Source organism: Symphalangus syndactylus, chromosome 5 (genome assembly GCF_028878055.3).
Source record: "Symphalangus syndactylus isolate Jambi chromosome 5, NHGRI_mSymSyn1-v2.1_pri, whole genome shotgun sequence".
NCBI classification, from domain to species: domain Eukaryota; kingdom Metazoa; phylum Chordata; class Mammalia; order Primates; family Hylobatidae; genus Symphalangus; species Symphalangus syndactylus.
The window spans coordinates 120,486,992-120,509,845 of NC_072427.2; the positions used below are offsets into that span (position 1 = coordinate 120,486,992).

General features: G+C 41.9%; 1 protein-coding gene and 1 long non-coding RNA gene across 8 annotated transcripts in view; one reads left to right on the forward strand and one right to left on the reverse strand.

Moving 5' to 3' along the window:
• Positions 1-22,854, forward strand: part of MYO5C (myosin VC) — a 110,353-nt gene that overhangs the window by 78,887 nt on the left and 8,612 nt on the right. For 2 of the 7 annotated variants that reach the window (XM_055279167.2, XM_055279168.2), the window contains exons 34-38: positions 409-507; positions 1,801-1,955; positions 5,063-5,152; positions 7,731-7,881; positions 8,550-8,832. In XM_055279167.2, the coding sequence (XP_055135142.2) occupies positions 409-507; positions 1,801-1,955; positions 5,063-5,152; positions 7,731-7,881; positions 8,550-8,832 (778 nt within the window). The other 5 variants (XM_055279169.2, XM_055279170.2, XR_008657810.2 and 2 more) reach the window with 5 other exon arrangements.
• On the reverse strand, positions 6,483-8,581 carry LOC129482787 (uncharacterized). The gene is made up of 3 exons (XR_008657811.2): positions 8,481-8,581; positions 7,392-7,485; positions 6,483-7,097 (listed from the first exon to the last, which is right to left on the reverse strand). It is a non-coding gene; the product is annotated as an uncharacterized lncRNA (long non-coding RNA).

Here is a 22,854-nt window from a genome sequence, read left to right on the forward strand (position 1 = left end):
CATAGGAAACTAATACAGCTGTCTCAGTAAGGATCATGCACATTGGTACTTTGCACACCAAATGTTTCACGAGTCTTCTTTCACAGTAGCATCGGCATCTTGAAGACAAGGCAACATCTTGGATTTCTTTCCTGTTACCATGTGCTGGATACATATCAGGCACTCATAAGGCTCTTCAAAGGATAATTGGGCCTTTTCAGCAGTAGCTGTACTCACTGATGTACTCACAAAGAGGAGTCAGTACTTGGAGAAATTCTTCAGGATACAATACAGTACAGTTTTAATGTATCTGAAAGCCATAGACATTTACGTGCAAACCAGCCAGAATGGGGTAGGAGAGTAGTCATGTTATGAGACCTGTGAAAGCTGCTTTTGTGTATTTAGCTGATTGTTTGCCTCTGTCTACAGCCAATGATGTGCACTCATCCTCAGGACCCAAGGAGTACCTTGGAATGCTGCAGTACAAGAGAGAAGACGAGGCCAAGCTCATTCAGAACCTCATTCTTGGTAGTGAAACCTGGAACTCTGGATTTTTGCTTTCTCTTTGAGACTTGCACATCAGTCAGTGCCAAAGTCCTGGGCAGGGGTGGTCCTTTTTCTACTTTCTTCTTCCACTGCTTCTTCCCACAGCCCAGTTTCTCAACCTCAGCACTGTCGACCTGTTAACTCTGTGAATGGGGAGTAACAAAGGGTGGAGCAGCATCCTTGACCTACTCACTAGAAGCCAGCAGCAACCCCTAGTGATGACAATAAAAGATGTCTCTAGGTATTGCCGAATGTCCTGTGGGGGCCAAAACTGTCCTCAGTTGAGAACCATTGCCCTGACCTTTTCCAAATTGTAGGACCAGGGTAGAAAAGAAACATCACCTCACTTTTGTGTCTCAGCACAGGAGCCATCATGGAAGTAATTGTGGCTCTGTGCTCCATTTGACTTGAGAAATTTCTCTGCGGGCTATGCGATGGGGCTTCCCAGCCATGCCTCAGTTACAGGAATGTCCCATGTGCATGCTCAAGGGTTGGTAGTCATAGAACCAATCTTACTGCACTGTCTTCACTGTGACCTTCCACGTGGTTTTCTGGCATAGGGAGAAAAATCTGCCTCCCTATCAGCTGGCCCCAAGATCTCAAAACAGAAAGCCAACATGTAGCCTTCCTTCCTCTTCTGCGAGCGACCCCCTCAGCTCATGTGAGCACCCCTACCCTTTTCTTTCCCCCCATCACTGGTGTCACGCAGTGTGAGCCTCTTCTTTGTTCTTCTGTCTTCATGCAGCCAGGGGGACATCCTTGTTTGCTTATCTTAACTTTTTTTGTAAGATTTCTCTCTCCCCTTCATCCCCACTGTGCGTCTCCGCCATTCTGTTCTCCCCAAGGCCAGCTAGACATCCTCTGCTGCACTGGGTGTGCCTGCTTTCCCTATTCAAGGCAGCTTCATGTGATTGTGGACACTGTACCCCATCCTCATCAAAGCGCTTGGAGTAGGGGTGCATGGAACTGGAGTTTCTTTCCTACAATGGGAGTCTGAAATCCAGGGTTTCCACACCAGGGAAAAATAAAGATTCTGTCTCTTATTCAACCTTTTAAGAAAGAGAAAGTCCTTTGTAAACAAGAAGAGGAACAAGTGACACCTGTGTATTTTGTGCCAAGAAAGGAGCCAGACGGAATTCCTCAAAGAGGAAATAAATCCATATACATGCAGGCACTGCGTCAAGCACAGAAAAGCAAACAAGCCCCTGCCCCTAGTGACAGGTTCCTTAGGAGAAGAGCTGACCTGTCAGCTGTAATTGGCTCTCTCTGCTTCAGACTTGAAGCCCCGTGGCGTGGTGGTGAACATGATCCCCGGGCTGCCGGCTCATATCCTGTTCATGTGTGTGCGCTACGCAGACTCTCTGAATGATGCCAACATGCTGAAGTCCCTCATGAACAGCACCATTAATGGCATCAAGCAGGTGGTTAAGGTAGGAAATGCCTTTGACATTGGCCCTTGGTATCACATCTATGGGAGTGACCAGATGCCCAGTCTTTGCCCATCCTGAGCCTCCATTGTGTGGTGAGCCACGTGATTCCTCAAACAAGTTTGAGGCCCAACTAGTGAAGGGAGCCACGCTGTTAGGGAAAGATAAATGGATAAGCATCTGCTATAGGCCTCAAAGCCTTACCGCAACCTGGTAGCCACTGCCCCCACCACTGCTATCCCCTTAGGGTGTGAAGTTATCAGCTGTGAGGGGTATAGGTTCTATCTCTGTAACAAGGGTAAATCATGAGAAATGAAATGGAGTGAAAAATTACTCATCTCTTCCCTTGGCAATTATATAATTCTTCTTTCTAAAAGCACATTGTGTATTTTTATTCCCACAAATGAAGATGAACTGTGTATTAGTTAGGTTAGTTACTTAGTAAAGCTAAGCTATTGTAGCTATAAGACACCTGCCACCTCCCTTTGCCCAATACAGTGTCTTAAAGAAGAGGGAGGATTTTTCTTTGCTAATAGCAGTTCCATAATGAGCCATCTAGGTTGGAAGGTGGCTCTGTTCTACATGATCATGAAGGGACCCAGGTTCCTTCCACCTTGCTGTTGGCCATTCCCTAAGTCAGCGTCCTTATTGGAATGATTAGACAAGCAGGCAGCCAGCAGTTTACCACTGGGCGAGAGGGAACCTACCATAGGACAGAGACCATGTGTGTATGGTATACGTATCGGAAGTCACCAGCTGAACTCTTTATGAGCAATCATCTCTTCGTGGTGTGACAAGTGGATAATGATCAAAAATGACAATGACAAAGGGCGGGATTTTGTGAAGCTAACTTAACAGTAACATAAAGTTTATTGCTAATTTCCTTTCCAACTGAAACATAATCCTAAAATCATTCTTAGCATACTAATTATTTTTCCTGGAAACTCCGTAAGTGATCAATGAGTAAATAACTGTATCTAAGCGTTGAAGATTTTTTAAAACAGACCTGGATCTTTGCTTACAGGGACAGTTGCTTTGTAAAAAGAGTTCTCTGGTAATGCTTGGTGCATTCTGGAATGTTGGGTGTGGGTAGGGTGGTTGACTTAGTTCTAAGCCAGACCTGGTGCTACCCTGAGTGTGGAAATTCCATTAGCCACAGTGGAGTTAGTACAAAAACCTCTCTCTCTCTCTTTTTCTAGGAAATGACCAGTTTACAGTTATGTTAAAAAGCATCTGTTTCTGGGAATTACAATATACTGATCCATATTGGAAGGGGGCAGTAAGACATAAATAACACTAAAATAACAGTGTTTTTCATGCCCCTCCAAAAGGGAAGTGATGTTTGATATTAGGATATATTTGAATTTTTAGTTAGGGAGACCTTACCTCATTTTTAGTAAAATATGTGTTCTAAAGAGTAATGAGGAATTAAATTCTATTTTAAATACTGTAGGGAAGGCCAGGTGTGGTGGCTCACACCTGTAATCCCAGCACTTTGGGAGGCTGAGGCAGGTAGATCGCTTGAGCTCACGAGTTCAAGACCAGCCTGGGCAACATAGTGAAACCCTGTCTCTACAAAAAAGACAAAAATTGGCCAGGTGTGGTGGTGTGTGCCTGTAGTCCCAGCTACTCAGGAAGCTGAGGTGGGAAGATCACTTGAGCCCAGAAGGCAGAGGTTGCAGTAAGCCAAGATCACACCACTGCACTCCAGCCTGGGTGATAGAGCCAGACCTTGTCTCAAAAATAAATAAACAAATTAATTAATTAATAAACTCTAGGAAGAAAGAAACATAAAAACTAGATTTGTGAGAGATGAGAGTATGGTAATTCTCCTCTCCTTCCAAAAATATCATGAATTCATTATTTATCAGGAGTTAGGAACAGAAAATTCACATTTGTTTGGTGCTGGATACTTTATAGTCACCATCTTCACAGGAGCCACCAGAGTGTTTTTGGAAGGGGCTCCCATAAATTGATGTTTTCCCTGTCCATATTTGCATAAGTTGGGTTTTCTTAAGACAAGCTGGCATTGTGTTCCAGCCCAGGACACACAGTATTTGTGTTTCAGCCCAGGACACACAGTATTTGCCTCCCCTTGATGTTCTGGAATGTTTAGCCAAATATTCATAAACCAAGAGATGCATGGCATGAGAACTAAAAGACCGCTTTCTCACCAGCATCTTCAGTCTCAACTTCTCTGTGGCCCCCTCCCTGTGCCTTTGCACGTGCCCAGGACCTGCCTCTCCCCACCTCCAGCACACAGCAGTTACAGCAATGTGCCCACATACCCTCTTCAGCCACTATTCCTTTCCCTCCACCCCGGACTGCCAAAGTGCTTAAACTAGTGTTCTCCAGTAATTCTCTTTGTCACTCCTTGCAAGCTGGCTTCTAACCCATCACTCTACAGAGAGATCACCAGTAACTCCTCTTACTAAAACCAGTGGTGTTTCTTTACTTTTTATTCCTTTAAATTGACCAAAGCATTAGCACCATCTCCTTGAAAGCTTCCTCCCTTGTCTTTTAAATGCCAGGATTTTCTCTGTTTTCCTCTTCCCCCTCTGATCACTGTAGCTCTGCCTTCACTGCTTGTTCCTCTTCTTCCTGCCCTGTAAGTGGAGGCCTTCTCCCCAACAGTCCTAGTCCTGAGCTCTTGTCTCTCCACCCATTTCCCTCAAGGGCTAGACCTCCTGCCTCTCTGAGGTTTCCCCGGCTGCTCTGCGTCCCCATCCTCTCTCCTTGTCCTCTGAGCTTTGGTAGCACAGTCTACAGCCATCGTTTGGGCCCTTGACCACCTACCAAACTCTGTTCTATCTTCCCAGTGAGAGTGTGAACTCAGGAGAGCAAGAAGTGAAACTTGCATTTCTCATGCATTCCTTCAGGACCCACTTCACACTTCATAATGAGTGACACAACCTGTACGGAAGCATGTTACAAACTGTGACCTATTAAATAAGTATAAGCTCTTATAATTATGTATGAATTGGATAAAGGCTTTAGTGAATAAAAGAAAAATTAATTTTGGTCAAAAGCCACAAATAACCAAACAGGTAAGATGCTCAGAGGTACAAGTAATCATCAAGTCCAATTTTGTCTTTTCTTATTTTTCTAAGGAACATTTAGAAGACTTTGAAATGCTGTCCTTTTGGCTTTCCAACACTTGTCATTTTCTCAATTGCCTGAAGCAGTACAGCGGAGAAGAGGTAGGGGGCGCCCACCTGCTTGTTGTTTTGTGCTGACAGCCAGTCTGTAACCTTCCTGAGCCAGAGCTCAACAGAGCCTCTATTCTCTTCACCCAGGAGGCCAACAGCACGTTATCTGTTGGACTCTTGGGTATACACCACAGGCAGGAGACTTCTGGAAGCCGCTTAGATTTTGGGCACGGTACTAGGCCTCCTAGGTCTCCATTACTTTTAAATCAATAGGTAGATAAGATGAATTAAAAGTTTCCTTCTGGCTGTAAGACGTTTAGCATTATGACTCTAAAATACAGGCTTTGGTTTAAAATGCCTGTTTCTTCACAGCTGTTTTCTCTACAGGACCCTGACGGTTCCTCCATAATCTATAAATATGTTTCCTTTGCCATTCCGACTCTGCTTCCAGGAGGCGGATGTCATAAAAGAGTTCTCCACCTTCAAGTACTCGCAGAGAAAAATTTCATTGAACTAAAATAACAAAGTGGCTTTCAGGGTTTTCAGTGCTTTCCAAAATGGCTGTACCATTTCACAGCCCCACCGGCGGCGTATGATGTTTCCAGTGTCTTATACCTTCACCAACACTTGGTATTGACAGACATTGTTATCCTTTACCAGTGTCAGGGTATAAAATTATATCTTGTTGACTTACGTTACATTTATTTGGTCACTAGTGAAGTCAAGCATACTTTTATATGTTTATTGGTCATTTGGGTTTCCTTTTGAATTGCCTAGTCACATCCTTTTTCTTAGGGTTGGTTTTTTTGTTACTGATTTGTAGGAGGTCTTTATATCATATGGATAGACTGTAGCTTAGCTTCTAATTTGCTTTATGAAGTCCCTTGTCACACAGTTTTTGAATTTTGATATGCTTAAATCTGTCAATCCTGTTCTTTTATGATTTCTGTCTTAAGAAATTCTTCCCTGCCCTGAGATCATGAAGATACTCTCTTCTAAACTTTTGTAGTTCACATTTAGAGTTCACAATTAATTATGTTTTTACCTATCCAAAATTGATATGTAAGGTAATGATCTAATATCCTCTTCCATATAGATAACCAGTTGTTCCAATGGAAGGAAGTTAAAATAAAATATAACAGCAATCTGACTAGTACTATAGAACAAAAGGAGAAGTAAAGAAAATCCAACCTCTGATTAAAAGGAATACCAAAACAGGAGGCACAGACTAGTCCGTTTACAACAAACTGGCATCTGTGAGACATTAGTGGAAGAATGTTTTATTCAGCACTGTTTTATGATCCTTTCTTTGCCCCCTTCAGCCACGTATAGAATGTTCTTTTCCCTCTCTGACTGGTTTTTTAGTTACCATATTTTTATTTCTAAAATTTCTCTTGTTCCTTTTCACCTCTGTCTCTTACACAATGTCCTATTCTTTTTTTTTTTCTTTTTCTTTTTTGAGATGGGGTCTTACTCTGTCACCCAGGCTGGAGTACAGTGGCACGATCTTAGCTCACTGCAACCTTCGCCTCCTGGGTTCAAGCAGTTCTCCTGCCTCAGCCTCTTGAGTAGCTGTGGCTACAGGCATGCGCCACCGTGCCTGGCTAATTTTTGGATTTTTAATAGAGATGGGGTTTCACCATGTTGGCCAGGCTGGTCTTGAACTCCTGACTTCAAGTGATCCGCCTGTCTCAGCCTCCCAAAGTGCTGGATTACAGGCGTGAGCCACCACACCCAGCCCCATAATGTCCTATTCTTAATTTTTTCTTTTTATTTAGTCTCTTTGAACATGTTAAACATATTCCATTAGTTCACTCAGGCTACTATAACAAAATACCGCAGGCTGGGTGGCTTAAACAAGAGATTTATTTCCTCACAGTTCTGGAGGCTAAACATCTGAGATCAGGGTGCCAGCATGGTCACTTCCTGGTGAGAGCTCTCTTCCTGGCTTGCTGACAGCCACTTTCTCCATCCCTGTGTCCTCACAGGACTTTTCCTGGGTGCACGGGTCAGGAAGAGGGAGAGAGAGGGTAAGCTCTCTCTGGTGTCTCTTCTTATAAGGACACCAATCTTACTATTAGATCACGGCCCTATCCTCATGACCTCATTTAACCTCATTACCTCCCTAAAGGCCCTATCTCCAGATACAGCCACACTAGGGGCTTAGGGCTTCAATGTATGATTTTTAGGAAGACACATTCAATCCATAACACACACCTTAAAATATTTCAACTTTGTCTGTACCCTGTAAATTATAAGGTTATGAATCTCATTTATCGTATCCACTTACCTCTTCAGAGCAGTTTGTTTCCTTGGATGCTCTGCAGTTTTGTTTCATTTTCCTATGCGCTTCCATGGGCCTTCTGTGAGCTTTTCCATTTAGTCTATAGGTTCCAGGGACAATGTTTGTATGGAAGTGGGTGGGACAATGATAGTATGATAGACTGTGATCATATAGGAAATCAGTGCAATTTTTTTCTTACAGAAGGTACATGCTACCCCAAGCATCATGAACTCATTTGATATAAATCAGACATTAAGTTTTAAGGTAAAAGAGTTATAGTAGCTAATTATTAATTTACTACATGTTCATATTATTCTAATATTTTATGTTTAAAATTACTTTTAGGAATTCATGAAGCATAATAGTCCACAACAGAATAAGAATTGCTTGAACAATTTTGACCTTTCAGAATACAGACAGATTCTCAGTGATGTGGCTATACGAATATATCATCAATTTATTATCATAATGGAAAAGAATATCCAACCGATAATAGGTAAGAAGAGAATTGATGACCAAAAAATATTTATAGTAACATTAAGACTTTTTAAAACATAAACTTGGTATGTGTAATGTGTGATTATGTGTAACATTGTTTAAAAAGCCAAGGAAATATAATCATGTAGGTATCTGCCTTTTAATTCTTTGCTTGCTTATAATGATTCCATAAATAATAGTATGCTGTTGGTAGATTTCTTTCTATAAGGATGGTTTATCCTGAAGGAAAAAACTTGGGGAAACTTCTGCTACTGCTATTTATGTGGTACTTCTACTTCTTGGCTTAGCCAAGTATTTTTGAAATCCTAAAGCCCCATTCGAATTCTTGTATACTTTCCTTAATTTCCTGAAATTTAAATACTTTAGGCTTTAATGCCCAGGCCATGGGTTGTGATGCTAACCAGCCTCCTTTCCTGTGAAGCTGAAAAACGTGCTGCTTCAAACCTAGAAGAGGAGCTGCAGCCCTGCTGGAAACAGCGGTCCATCCCTACCCCTGACACACACCCTGGTGTCCCAAACCTTTGATTCTTTTGCTTTCTCTATCATAAGTACATCCACTGACTCTTGTAGAAAAATGTCCCATCTCCTGAAACAAACCGAAGAGCGTCGGGAACGTTCCGCGTGTGTCTCCTTGCATGTCAGCACAGCCTCCCTGTCTCTCCGCAGTTCCGGGAATGCTGGAGTATGAGAGCCTGCAGGGCATTTCCGGCCTGAAGCCCACAGGCTTCCGGAAGCGCTCCTCCAGCGTAGACGACACGGACGGCTACACCATGACCTCCGTCCTGCAACAGCTGAGCTACTTTTACACCACCATGTGCCAGAACGGCCTGGACCCCGAGCTCGTGAGGCAGGCGGTGAAGCAGCTCTTCTTCTTGATCGGGGCGGTCACGCTGAACAGCCTCTTCCTGCGCAAGGATATGTGCTCCTGCAGAAAAGGGATGCAGATCAGGTAAAACCCAGAAACCGCCGCTCACGTGGAGAGGCCTGCAGAAAGGATGCTCTTAAAGTCCGAGGCCCCACACGCCTGACCCTCCCTGCTGCGGCGTCAAACCCCTGTTTAGGCCCTACCGCTGTAGGGATATTCGAGTCACCCTAGGAGCCCCGGGATGCTGGCGCCCGGGGCCTACTCCCCTCACGCCACACCCTGCCAACTAGATGCACGGGCCTAGCCGGTTAAACCCAGAACCAGTAAATGTTTATCTTAAATTCTGGCCCTCTAGGGTGGTCATGCACTCAACCAGTAGTGACTACCTTCTCTGAATAGCACTGCCAGGAGGAGAACACAGGAAACAAGGAAAAGTCGATATGATCCCTGCCTTTGAGAAGCTCAGAATAGCTAATTAAAGGCAACTATGATTAAATCACAAACAAGTGGTGCAGGAAATGTATCAGAGAGGAGAGACATTGCAGACAGAACAGTTGGGGAAGCCAGAGAGTTGTGCCTTGAGTGATAAAGGAAACGGAGAAGAACGTTCCAAGCAGGAGAAACGGTCAGAGGCATTGTGGGGAGTGAATGAGGACCTCTGCTCAGGCTGCATGTGGAGTAAGCAGAGGCTGGTGTGGGAAGCAGCAGGACCAAGGTAAAGAGGTAGGTTGGATCCACACTGGGAGGGTCTGGAATGCCAGGCTAAGACATTTGGAGGTTATCCTGAAGACTTAGGAATCTAGTTTTGAGGTATGTCTACTATCTCTTAATTGAGAGACCATGGACCCTGAACTACTATTTGAATTAACACTGATCAAGTGATTGGAAAACACATAATATAGGATAGATATTTAAGTTTCTTATAGTGTGTGCAGAAATTTGATACCTGTATCTGTTACGAGAACCTGGGGTAGTGATGATGGTAATGACGTAAGGGAAGGTGACAAAGAAAGTATCTATCATTATGCTAAGTGAAATAAGCCAGGCACAGAAAGACAAACATCAGATGTTCTCACTTATTTGTGGGAGCTAGAAATTAAAACAATTGAATTCATAAAGATGAAGAGTAGAAGGATGGTTACCAGAGGCTGGGAAGAGTAGTGGGGGGCTGAGTAGAGGTGGAAATGGTTAATGGGTACAAAAAAGATAGAAAGAACGAATAAGACCTACTATTTGATAGCACAACAGGGTGACTGTAGTCAATAATAACTTAATTGTATATTTTTAAATAACTTAGAGGCCAGGCGGGGTGGCTCATGCCTGTAATCCCAGCACTTTGGGAGGCCGAGGTGGGTGGATCACCTGAGGTCAGGAGTTTGAGACCAGCCTGGCCAACATGGCAAAACCTCGTCTCCACTAAAAATACAAAAATTAGCTGGGCGTGGTGGCACATGCCTGTAATCCCAGCTACTCGGGAGGCTGAGGCAGGAGAATCACTTGAACCCCAGAGACAGAGGTTGCAGTGAGCCAAGATCATACCATTGCACTCCAACCTGGGCGACAGAGCAAGATTCCGCCTCAAAAAAATAAATAATAAAAAAGATAAAATAACTTGGAGTGTAATGGATTGTTTGTAACTCAATAAATGCTTGAGGAAATGGATACCCTATTCTCCATGATGTGCTTATTTCACATTGCATGCCTGTATCAAAACATTTCATGGGCCAGGCGCAGTGGCTCACGCCTGTAATCCCAGGACTTTGGGAGGCCGAGGTGGGCAGATCATTTGGGGTCAGGAGTTCGAGACCAGCCTGAGCAACATGGTGAAACCTCCGTCTCTACTAAAAATACAAAAAAATTAGCCAGGCCTGGTGGTGCACACCTGTAATCTCAGCTACTCGTGAGGCTGAGGCAAGAGAATCACTAGAACTGGGGAGGCAGACGTTGCAGTGAGCTGAGATCGCGCCTCAGCACTCTAGCCTGGGGGACAAAGCGAAACTCCATCTCAAAAAAAAAAACAAAAATTTCATGTACCCCATAAATATATATACCTACTATGTACCCACAAAAATTTAAAAAAATTAAATATCTTAAGTCAAAAAATAAATGTGAGAGGCATCCCTTACACCTTTTTAGCATTAGTGAAACTTTGGAGTTGGAGTCAATCCCCATGGACCATTCCCACAAATTCCCATGACAGCAGGGTGTGGTTTTCAGATAGGAAGGGGTATTCAGAAGGACTAGTCTTTGCAGATCTTTATGTCTTCATTGAGAAATGAGTTATGTTTATTTCATAAGCTCCAAGCAGATCCTGTAGTCCTCTGTAGTAGGTTTCAGCCCTAAAGTAAAGCCACATCAGAGCCTTTGCTAAACTCAATTCTCACTCCATCAGTGGATCCCCCAAGGCTGAGTAGAGACATGAATGAAAAGGATCATGAGGGAGACACATGACTCTAGGTCTTAGAACAACTTCTTTGAGGACAGGCAAACACCTGCCCCCCAGGTACCCAGTACTTTTTCCCTTCCACCAGGTGGAAGTGGCCATCAGAGAAGTAATGCTTTGATAGTGTTTTGCTCTGAGGAGCATGTGCATTTTAGAGGCTTTCATTTAGTCATTTGGATATTTGTTAAGTGCCTGTCATAGCAAGACTTACAAAGAATTTGAAGTGGCTTTACAATGAAAACATAAGCAATAAAATAATGAAATATGAACACAAATAGAAAACTAACCAAAGAAAATAAAAACGTAAATAGTGGGCAGAGTAGCTTGAAAACTGGCCTTGGGCTTCCTGGCTGCCAGGACAAAAAGCGAAACATGATCAGCTCTTTAGTTTTATTGGGTATTATGAAGCAGAGTGATTCCTGGGAAGATATAAAGATTTCTTCCTAGTACCTAATTATTTTTTATTCCTAGTCACGAATTACAAAAATAATGCCTCACATGGAACATTATCTCATAATCACCGCACTAACATTTTTACAGCAATTTCCATTGTGGCTGCTTTGCCCAATGTCTCATGGAGACAGTTCTGTTAAAAACTAGAATAATGCAGGCTGAGGAGATCTGGGAGAATATGAAAGTCAGGGATTTGAGTCTTGAAGAACAAGTAGGATTTCAACAGACCAAGAATTACACAAATGAGCACATGGTGAAATGATGGAAAACTGAAGGCAGGATATGAACAGCCCCTTTGAATGGAACACACCAGGAATGATGGAAAAATTGGTTAGAAAGAAAGTGGAATGCTAGGGTGAGAAATGCCTGGTTTATTTTTGTTGTTTGTTTGTTTGCTTGTTTTGAGATGGCGTCTCACTCTGTGGGTGAGTGCAGTGGTGCACTCCCAGGCTGGAGTGCAGTGGTGCAACTTCCGCCTCCCAGGCTTAAGCGATCCTCCCACTTCAGCCTCCTGAGTAGCTGGACCCACAGGCGAGTGCCACCATACCTGGCTAATTTTTTGCATTTTTGCTTGAGAGAGGTTTTTGCCATGTTGCCGAGGCTGATCTCGAACTCCTGAGCTCAAGCGATCTGCCTGCCTTCGCCTCCCAAAGTGCTGGCATTATAGGCGTGAGCCACTGCACCCAGCTGAGAAATACATGCTTTAGTCCCTCAGCAGAAGCAGCCACTACAGATTTTTTTTCTTCAACAGGTTTAAATTATGAATTCAATTGCTTTAATAGCTGTAGGACTCTTCAGGTTATATATTTGCTCTTAGGTGAGTTTTGGTAGTTTGTGGTTTTCAAGGAATTGGTCCATTTCATCTGATTTGTTGAGTTCATGTGCATAGAGCTGTTTGTAATATTTCCTTGTCATCCTTTTAATTTCTGCAGGATTGGTAGTGATATTTGTCTTTCATTCCTGATAATGGTAATTTGTGTCTTCCGTTTTTCTATTGGTCAGATTTGCTAGAGGCTTATTAATTGTATTGATTTTTTTCAAAGAACCAGTTTTTTATTTCGTTGATTTTTCTTTTCTTTTTTTTGAGATGGGGGTGGTCTCACTATATTTCTCAGGCTGGTCTCAAACTCCTGGGCTCACACAATCCTCCAGCCTCAGCCTCCAAAGTAGCTGAGACTACAGGCATGTGCCACCACACCTGGCTGATTTTTAGAGATGCAGTGTCTCTATATTGCTCAGGCTGGTCTTGAACTCCTGCCCTCAAGTGATTCTCCCACCTCAGCCTCCTGAGTAGTTGGGATAACTGGCATGAGCCACCACACCCAGAATTTTTTTGTTTTTAATTTAATTGATTTCTGATATTGTCTTTGTCATTTCATTGCTTCTGCTTAGTTTGCATTTATTTTGCTCCTCTTTTTCTAGTTTCTAAAGGTAGAAGCTTTGATTATTGACTTTGAGAACTTTATTTTTTTTCTAAGCATTTAATGCTATACATTTTTCTCTTAGCATTATTTTAGCTCCATCCTACAAATTTTGATGTTTTCTTTCCATTTTTGTTCAGTCCTAAATATTTTCTAATTTTCCTTGAGGCTTACTCTTTGACCCATGGATTATTTAGAAGCAAGCACACCAACATGGCACATGTATATATATGTAAAAAACCTGCACGTTGTGCACATGTACCCTAAAACTTAAAGTATAATAATAAATAAATAAATAAATAAATAACAAAAGAAGTATGTTAGCTTCTAAGTGTTTGGAGACTCTCTTGTTATCTTTGATTTTTGGTTTAATTCCATTATGGCCATAGAACATACTTTTTCAGTAAAACTCTTAGAAACAGAAAGTAGAATGGTGGTTAGGGGATTTGGGGAGTGAGAAAAGGAAGTTACTGTTCAGTGAGTATAGAGTTTTGGTTTTATGAGACAAAAGAGTTCTATGGATCTACTGTATAACAATGTACATATAGTTAACACTACTGTACTTTAACAGTGATTAAGATGGCAAATTTTATGTTATACCCTTTTTACCACAATTAGAAAAAATCTCAGTGTGCATACAGGTTGAAATATACTATAGATTTTGATACTGAAATGGAACCTGTATGGACTTACCTACCATTCCACCTTGCCTGGGACTTTCCCAGTTTTACTTTAAAAATCTCTAAATATTTTTATGTTTTTTAAAAAAGAACATACTTTAAGGCCGGGCATGGTGGCTCACGCCTGTAATCCTAGCACTTTGGGAGGCTGAGGCAGGCAGATCACGAGGTCAGGAGTTCGAGACCAGTCTGGCCAACATAGTGAAACCCCGTCTCTACTTAAAAAAAAAAAAAAAAAAAAAAATTAGCCAGGCATGGTGGTGTGTGCCTATAATCCCAGCTACTCGGGGGGCTGAGGCAGGAGAATTGCTTGAACCCAGGAGGTGGAGGTTGCAGTGAGCTGAGATCACGCCACTGCATTCCAGCCTGGACAACAGAATGAGACTCCGTCTCAAAAAAAAAAAAAAGAACATATTTTTTATTATTTAAACTCTTTTAACATTTGTGAAGATTTGCTTTTATGACCAAGAATATGATGTTTTTGTGAACATTATACTTGCAGCTGAAAAAAATATGTAGTCTACTCCTGTTGGCTGGAAGGTTCTTTTTTTTTTTTTTTTTTTTTTTATTATACTTTAGGGTTTTAGGGTACATGTGCACAATGTGCAGGTTTGTTACATATGTATCCATGTGCCATGTTGATTTCCTGCACCCATTAATTCGTCATTTAGCATTAGGTGTATCTCCTAATGCTGTCCCTCCCCCCTCCCCCCACCCCACAACAGTCCCCGGAGCGTGATGTTCCCCTTCCTGTGTCCATGAGTTCTCATTGTTCAATTCCCACCTATGAGTGAGAACATGCGGTGTTTGGTTTTTTGTCCTTGCGATAGTTTACTGAGAATGATGTTTTCCAGTTTCATCCATGTCCCTACAAAGGACACGAACTCATCATTTTTTATGGCTGCATAGTATTCCATGGTGTATATGTGCCACATTTTCTTAATCCAGTCTATCGTTGTTGGACATTTGGGTTGGTTCCAACTCTTTGCTATTGTGAATAGTGCCGCAATAAACATACGTGTGCATGTGTCTTTATAGCAGCATGATTTATAGTCCTTTGGGTATATACCCAGTAATGGGATGGCTGGGTCAAATGGTATTTCTAGTTCGAGATCCCTGAGGAATCGCCACACTGACTTCCACAATGGTTGAACTAGTTTACAGTCCCACCAACAGTGTAAAAGTGTTCCTATTTCTCCACATCCTCTCCAGCACCTGTTGTTTCCTGATTTTTTAATGATGGCCATTCTAACTGGTGTGAGATGGTATCTCACTGTGGTTTTGATTTGCATTTCTCTGATGGCCAGTGATGAGGAGCATTTCTTCATGTGTTTTTTGGCTGCATAAATGTCTTCTTTTGAGAAGTGTCTGTTCATGTCCTCTGCCCACTTTTTGATGGGGTTGTTTGTTTTTTTCTTGTAAATTTGTTTGAGTTCATTGTAGATTCTGGATATTAGCCCTTTGTCAGATGAGTAGGTTGCAAAAATTTTCTCCCATTGTGTAGGTTGCCTGTTCACTCTGATGATAGTTTCTTTTGCTGTGCAGAAGCTCTTTAGTTTAATGAGATCCCATTTGTCGATTTTGGCTTTTGTTGCCATTGCTTTTGGTGTTTTAGACATGAAGTCCTTGCCCACGCCTATGTCCTGAATGGTATTGCCTAGGTTTTCTTGTAGGATTTTAATGGTTTTAGGTCTAACATATAAGTCTTTAATCCATCTTGAATTAATTTTTGTATAAGGTGTAAGGAAGGGATCCAGTTGCAGCTTTCTACATATGGCTAGCCAGTTTTCCCAGCACCATTTATTAAATAGGGAATCCTTTCCCCATTTCTTGTTTTTGTGAGGTTTGTCAAAGATCAGATAGTTGTAGCTATGCGGCATCATTTCTGAGGGCTCTGTTCTGTTCCATTGATCTATGTCTCTGTTGTGGTACCAGTACCATGCTGTTTTGGTTACTGTAGCCTTGTAGTATAGTTTGAAGTCAGGTAGCGTGATGCCTCCAGCTTTGTTCTTTTGGCTTAGGATTGACTTGGCGATGCGGGCTCTTTTTTGGTTCCATATGAACTTTAAAGTAGTTTTTTCCAATTCTGTGAAGAAAGTCATTGGTAGCTTGATGGGGATGGCATTGAATCTATAAATTACCTTGGGCAGTATGGCCATTTTCACGATATTGATTCTTCCAACCCATGAGCATGGAATGTTCTTCCATTTGTTTGTATCCTCTTTTATTTCATTGAGCAGTGGTTTGTAGTTCTCCTTGAAGAGGTCCTTCACATCCCTGGTAAGTTGGATTCCTAGGTATTTTATTCTCTTTGAAGCAATTGTGAATGGGAGTTCACTCATGATTTGGCTCTCTGTTTGTCTGTTATTGGTGTACAAGAATGCTTGTGATTTTTGTACATTAATTTTGTATCCTGAGACTTTGCTGAAGTTGCTAATCAGCTTAAGGAGATTTTGGGCTGAGACAATGGGGTTTTCTAGATATACAATCATGTCATCTGCAAACAGGGACAATTTGACTTCCTCTTTTCCTAATTGAATACCCTTTATTTCCTTCTCCTGCCTGATTGCTCTGGCCAGAACTTCCAGCACTATGTTGAATAGGAGCGGTGAGAGAGGGCATCCCTGTCTTGTGCCAGTTTTCAGAGGGAATGCTTCCAGTTTTTGCCCATTCAGTATGATATTGGCTGTGGGTTTGTTGTAGATAGCTCTTATTATTTTGAGATACGTCCCATCAATACCTAATTTATTGAGAGTTTTTAGCATGAAGGTTGTTGAATTTTGTCAAAGGCCTTTTCTGCATCTATTGAGATAATCATGTGGTTTTTGTCTTTGGTTCTGTTTATATGCTGGATTACATTTATTGATTTGCGTGTGTTGAACCAGCCTTGCATCCCAGGGATGAAGCCCACTTGATCATGGTGGATAAGCTTTTTGATGTGCTGCTGGATTCGGTTTGCCAGTATTTTATTGAGGATTTTTGCATCAATGTTCATCAAGGATATTGGTCTGAAATTCTCTTTTTTGGTTATGTCTCTGCCAGGTTTTGGTATCAGGACGATGCTGGCTTCGTAAAATGTGTTAGGGAGGATTCCCTCTTTTTCTATCGATTGGAATAGTTTCAGAAGGAATGGTACCAGTTCCTCCTTGTACCTCTGGTAGAATTCAGCTGTGAATCCATCAGGTCCTGGACTCTTTTTGGCTGGTAAGCTATTGATTATTGCCACAATTTCAGAACCTGTTATTGGTCTATTCAGAGATTCAACTTCTTCCTGGTTTAGTCTTGGGAGGGTGTATTTGTCGAGGAATTTATCCATTTCTTCCAGATTTTCTAGTTTATTTGCATAGAGGTGTTTGTAGTATTCTCTGATGGTAGATTGTATTTCTGTGGGATCGGTGGTGATATCCCCTTTTTCGTTTTTTATTGCATCTATTTGATTCTTCTCTCTTTTCTTCTTTATTAGTCTTGCTAGCGGTCCATAAATTTTGTTGATCTTTTCAAAAAACCAGCTCCTAGATTCATTAATTTTTTGAAGGGTTTTTTGTGTCTCTATTTCCTTCAGTTCTGCTCTGATTTTAGTTATTTCTAGCCTTCTGCTAGCTTTTGAATGTGTTTGCTCTTGCTTTTCTAGTTCTTTTAATTGTGATGTTAGGGTGTCAATTTTGGATCTTTCCTGCTTTCTCTTGTGGGCATTTAGTGCTATAAATTTCCCTCTACACACTGCTTTGAACGTGTCCCAGAGATTCTGGTATGTTGTGTCTTTGTTCTCGTTGGTTTCAAAGAACATCTTTATTTCTGCCTTCATTTCATTATGTACCCAATAGTCATTCAGGAGCAGGTTGTTCAGTTTCCATGTAGTTGAGCGGTTTTGACTGAGTTTCTTAATCCTGAGTTCTAGTTTGATTGCACTGTGGTCTGAGAGACAGTTTGTTATAATCTCTGTTCTTTTACATTTGCTGAGAAGAGCTTTACTTCCAACTATGTGGTCAATTTTGGAATAGGTGTGGTGTGGTGCTGAAAAAAATGTATATTCTGTTGATTTGGGGTGGAGAGTTCTGTAGATGTCTATTAGGTCCACTTTATGTAGAGCTGAATTCAATTCCTGGATATCCTTGTTAACTTTCTGTCTCGTTCATCTGTCTAATGTTGACAGTGGGGTTAAAATCTCCCATTATTATTGTGTGGGAGTTTAAGTCCCTTTGTAGGTCACTGAGGACTTGCTTTATGAATCTGGGTGCTCCTGTGTTGGGTGCATATATATTTAGGATAGTTAGCTCTTCTTGTTGAATTGATCCCTTTACCATTATGTAATGGCCTTCTTTGTCTCTTTTGATCTTTGTTGGTTTAAAGTCTATTTTATCAGAGACTAGGATTGCAACCCCTGCCTTTTTTTGTTTTCCAGTTGCTTGATAGATCTTCCTCCATCCCTTTATTTTGAGTCTATGTGTGTCTCTGCACGTGAGATGGGTTTCCTGAATACAGCACACTGATGGGTCCTGACTCCTTATCCAGTTTGCCAGTCTGTGTCTTTTGATTGGAGCATTTAGCCCATTTACATTTAACGTGAATATTGTTATGTGTGAATCTGATCCTGTCATTATGATGTTAGTTGGTTATTTTGCTCATTAGTTGCTATAGTTTCTTCCTAGCCTCGATGGTCTTTACAATTTGGCATGTTTTTGCAGGGGCTGGTACCGGTTGTTCCTTTCCATGTTTAGTGCTTCCTTCAGGAGCTCTTTTAGGGCAGGCCTGGTGGTGACAAAATCACTCAGCGTTTGCTTGTCTGTAAAGTATTTTATTTCTCCTTCACTTATGAAGCTTAGTTTGCCGGGATAGGAAATTCTGGGTTGAAAATTCTTTTCTTTAAGAATGTTGAATATCGGCCCCCACTCTCTTCTGGCTTGTAGAGTTTCTGCTGAGAGATCAGCTGTTAGTCTGATGGGCTTCCCTTTGTGGGTAACCCGACCTTTCTCTCTGGCTGCCCTTAACATTTTTTCCTTCATTTCAACTTTGGTGAATCTGACAATTATGTGTCTTGGAGTTGCCCTTCTCGAGGAGTATCTTTGTGGCATTCTCTGTATTTCCTGAATCTGAATGCTGGCCTGCCTTGCTAGATTGGGGAAGTTCTCCTGGATAATATCTTGCAGAGTGTTTTCCAACTTGGTTCCATTCTCCCCATCATTTTCAGGTACACCAATCAGACGTAGGTTTGGTCTTTTCACATAGTCCCAAATTTCTTGGAGGCTTTGTTCATTTCTTTTTATTCTTTTTTCTCTAAACTTCCCTTCTCTCTTCATTTCATTCATTTCATCTTCTATCAGCGATACCCTTTCTTCCAGTTGATCGCATCTGCTACTGAGGCTTCTGCATTCTTCGCGTAGTTCTCGAAACTTGGCTTTCAGCTCCATCATCTCCTTGAAGCCCTTCTCTCCATTGGTTATTCTAGTTATCCATTCTTCTAATTTTTTTTCAAAGTTTTTAACTTCTTTGCTATTGTTTTGAATTTCCTCTCGTAGCTCAGAGTAGTTTGATCGTCTGAAGCCTTCTTCTCTCAACTCATCAAAGTCATCCTCCATCCAGTTTTGTTCCGTTGCTGGTGAGGAACTGCGTTCCTTTGGAGGAGGAGAGGTGCTCTGTTTTTTAGAGTTTCCAGTTTTTTTGGTCTGTTTTTTCCCCATCTTTGTGGTTTTGTCTACTTTTTGTCTTCGATGATGGTGATGTACAGGTGGGTTTTTGGTGTGGATGTCCTTTCTGTTTGTTAATTTTCCTTCTACCAGACAAGACCCTCAGCTGCAGGTCTGTTGGAGTTTACTAGAGGTCCACTCCAGACCCTGTTTGGCTGGGTGTCAGCAGCGGTGGCTGCAGAACAGCGGATTTTCGTGAGACCACAAATTCAGCTGTCTGATAGTTCCTCTGAAAGTTTTGTCTCAGAGGAGTACCCGGTTGAATGAGGTGTCAGTCTGTCCCACTGGGGGGGTGCCTCCCAGTTAGGCTGCTCAGGGGTGAGGGACCCACTTTAGGAGGCAGTCTGTCCGTTCTCAGATCTCCAGCTGCGTGCTGGGAGAACCACTACTCTCTTCAAAGCTGTCAGTCAGACAGGGACATTTAAGGCTGTGGAGGTTCTCGCTGAGTTTTTGGTTGTCTGTGCCCTGCCCCCAGAGGTGGAGCCTACAGAGGCAGGCAGGCCTCCTTGAGCTGTGGTGGGCTCCACCCAGTTCGAGCTTCCTGGCTGCTTTGTTTACCTAAGCAAGCCCGGGCAATGGCGGGCGCCCCTCCCCCAGCCTCGTTGCCGCCTTGCAGCGTGATCTCAGACTGCAGTGCTAGCAATCAGCAAGACTCTGTGGGCATAGGACCCTCCGAGCCAGGTGCGGGACACAATCTCCTAGTGTGCCGTTTTCCAGGCCCGTTGGAAAAGCGCAGTATTGGGACGGGACTGACCCGATATTCCAGGTGCCGTCTGTTTTCCCTTTCTTTGACTAGGAAAGGGAACTCCCTGACCCCTTGCGCTTCCCGAGTGAGGCAATGCCTCGCCCTGCTTCGGCTCGCACACAGTGCGCTTCACCGACTGTCCTGCACCCACTGTTAGGCACTCCCTAGTGAGATGAAACCGGTACCTCAAGCAGAAATGCAGAAATCACCCGTCTTCTGTGTCGCTGGGGCTGGGAGCTGGAGACCGGAGCTGTTCCTATTCGGCCATCTTGGCTCCACCCTCTGGAAGGTTCTATAAACATCAATTAGACTTAGTTTGTTGATGATATTGTTCTACTAGTTCTATTAATTACTATGAGGAGTGTTGAAGTTTCCAACTGTAATTATGAATTTGTCTATTTCTTTTCTCAATCTGTTAGTTTTTGCTTCATGTATGTTAAAGTTCTCTTGTTTGGTACATATACATTAAGAATTGTTATGTCTTCTTGGTGAATGTATTCTCCTATCATTATGTAGTGTCTTTCTTTATCCCTCTCTGGTAATTTTCTTTTTCTTTTTCTTTTCTTTCTTTTTTTTTTTTTTTTTTTGAGACAGAGTCTCACTCTGTCACCCAGGTTGGAGTGTAGTGGCATGATCTCGGCTCACTGCAACCTCCACCTCCCGGGTTCAAGCGATTCTCCTGCCTCAGCCTCCCAAGTAGCTGGGACTACAGGCGCACGCCACCACGCCCAGCTAATTTTTGTATTTTTAGTAGAGATGGGGTTTCATCATGTTAGCCAAGATGGTCTCAATCTCTTGATCTCATGATCCGCCCACCTCGGCCTCCCAAAGTGCTGGGATTACAGGCGTGAGCCACTGCGCCTGGCCTCTCTGGTAATTTTCTCTGCCTGCCCCAAAGTCTACTTTGTCTAAAATTAATATAACCACTACAAATTTATTTTGATTAGTGTTTCCTTAGTATATATCTTTGCCTGTCCTTTTACTTTTAACCTACCTATATCATATTTGAAGTGAATTTCTTGTAGGCAACAGATATTTGGATCTATTTTTTTTTTAATCCAACCTGACAATCTATGATGCTGCTTCTTTGTTTTGTTTTTGGAGTCAGGGTCTCACTCTGTCACTCAGGCTGGAGTCCAGTGGCATGATCATGGCTCACTGCAACCTTGACCTCCTGGTATGGTGGTCAGGTATGGTGGCACTCGCCTGTGGGTCCAGCTACTCGGGAGGCTGAGGTGGGAGGATCGCTTAAGCTGGGAGGCGGAAGTTGCACCATTGCACTCCAGCCTGGGAGTGCACCACTGCACTCACCCACAGAGTGAGACTCCATCTCAAAACAAGCAAACAAACAACAAAAATAAACCAGGCATTTCTTACCCTAGCATTCCACTCTCTTTCTAACCAATTTTTCCATCATTCCTGGCGTGCTCCATTCAAAGGGGCTGTTCATATCCTGCCTTCAGTTTTCCATCATTTCACCATGTGCTCAAGCGATCCTCCCTCCTCAGCCCCACAGGTAGCTGGTACTACAGGCATATGCCATTTTTGTAGAAACAGAGCCTCACTATGTTGCTCAGGCTGGAATCTATGCTTCCGAATGGGGACGTTTAGATCATTTTAATGTAATATAATATTTATATTTAGGATTACCATTTTATTAATTTCTGCTTGTTGCTTCTGGTTTTCATTTCTCCATTTTCTTTATCTGCTTCTTTGGGGTTATTTGAAATTTTTTAGTATCCCTTTCTAAATTATCTATTTTTTTTTTTTTTTTTTTAGTATTATCCCTTTGATCTTTTTTTTTTAGTTGTTGCTCTAGGGATTCCAGTACATATACTTAACTTTTCACAGTCTATTTAGAATCAATATCTTACCACATCAAGTGGAATGTAGAAATGTTACCATCATGTAGGCCCCTTTAGCCTCCCTACTTTATGTTGCAGTGGTCTTATATATTAGATCTACATACATCAAAAACTGTACCATACAATATTGTAATTTTAGTTTTCAACCGTCAAACATATTTTAAAGAACTCAGTAAGAGAAGAATAGTCTATTATACTCAACCAGGTATTTACCATTTCTGTTGTTTCTTCATTCCTAATGTTCCAAGTCTCATTTTTTTCCAAGTCTCATTTTGATATAATTTTTCTTCTGCCTGAAGAAAGTATTTTAGTATTCCTTTTAGAGCAGTTTCATTGGCAATAAATTCTTAGTTTTCTTTCAGTTGAAAATGTCTTCACTTTACCTTTATTCCTAAAGGATATGTTTCTAGGATGTAGAATTCTGGATTGACAGTTGTTTCCTTTCACCAGTTTAAAAATGTTTTACTTTTTTTCTAGCTACTGTGGTTTCAGATAAGAAATCCATAGTCATTTGAATTATTCCCCATAAATAATGCATAATTTTTCTCTGATTGCTTTTTAAAATTTTTTTCTTTGTCTTTAGTTTTCTACAGTTTGTGATGTGTCTGGGTGTGGATTTCTTTGGGTTTAGCCTGTTTGGAATTTCCTGAGCTTCTTGAATCTGGCCATTCACCAAATTTGGTACATTTTCAGCCACTATTTTTTCAGATATTTTGTCTGCATCATACTCTTTGTCTTCTCTTTCCGGAACTTCAGTGAACCAACTGTTAAAGACTTTTCATTATTGTCCCACAGGTCCATAAAATTCTGCTCCT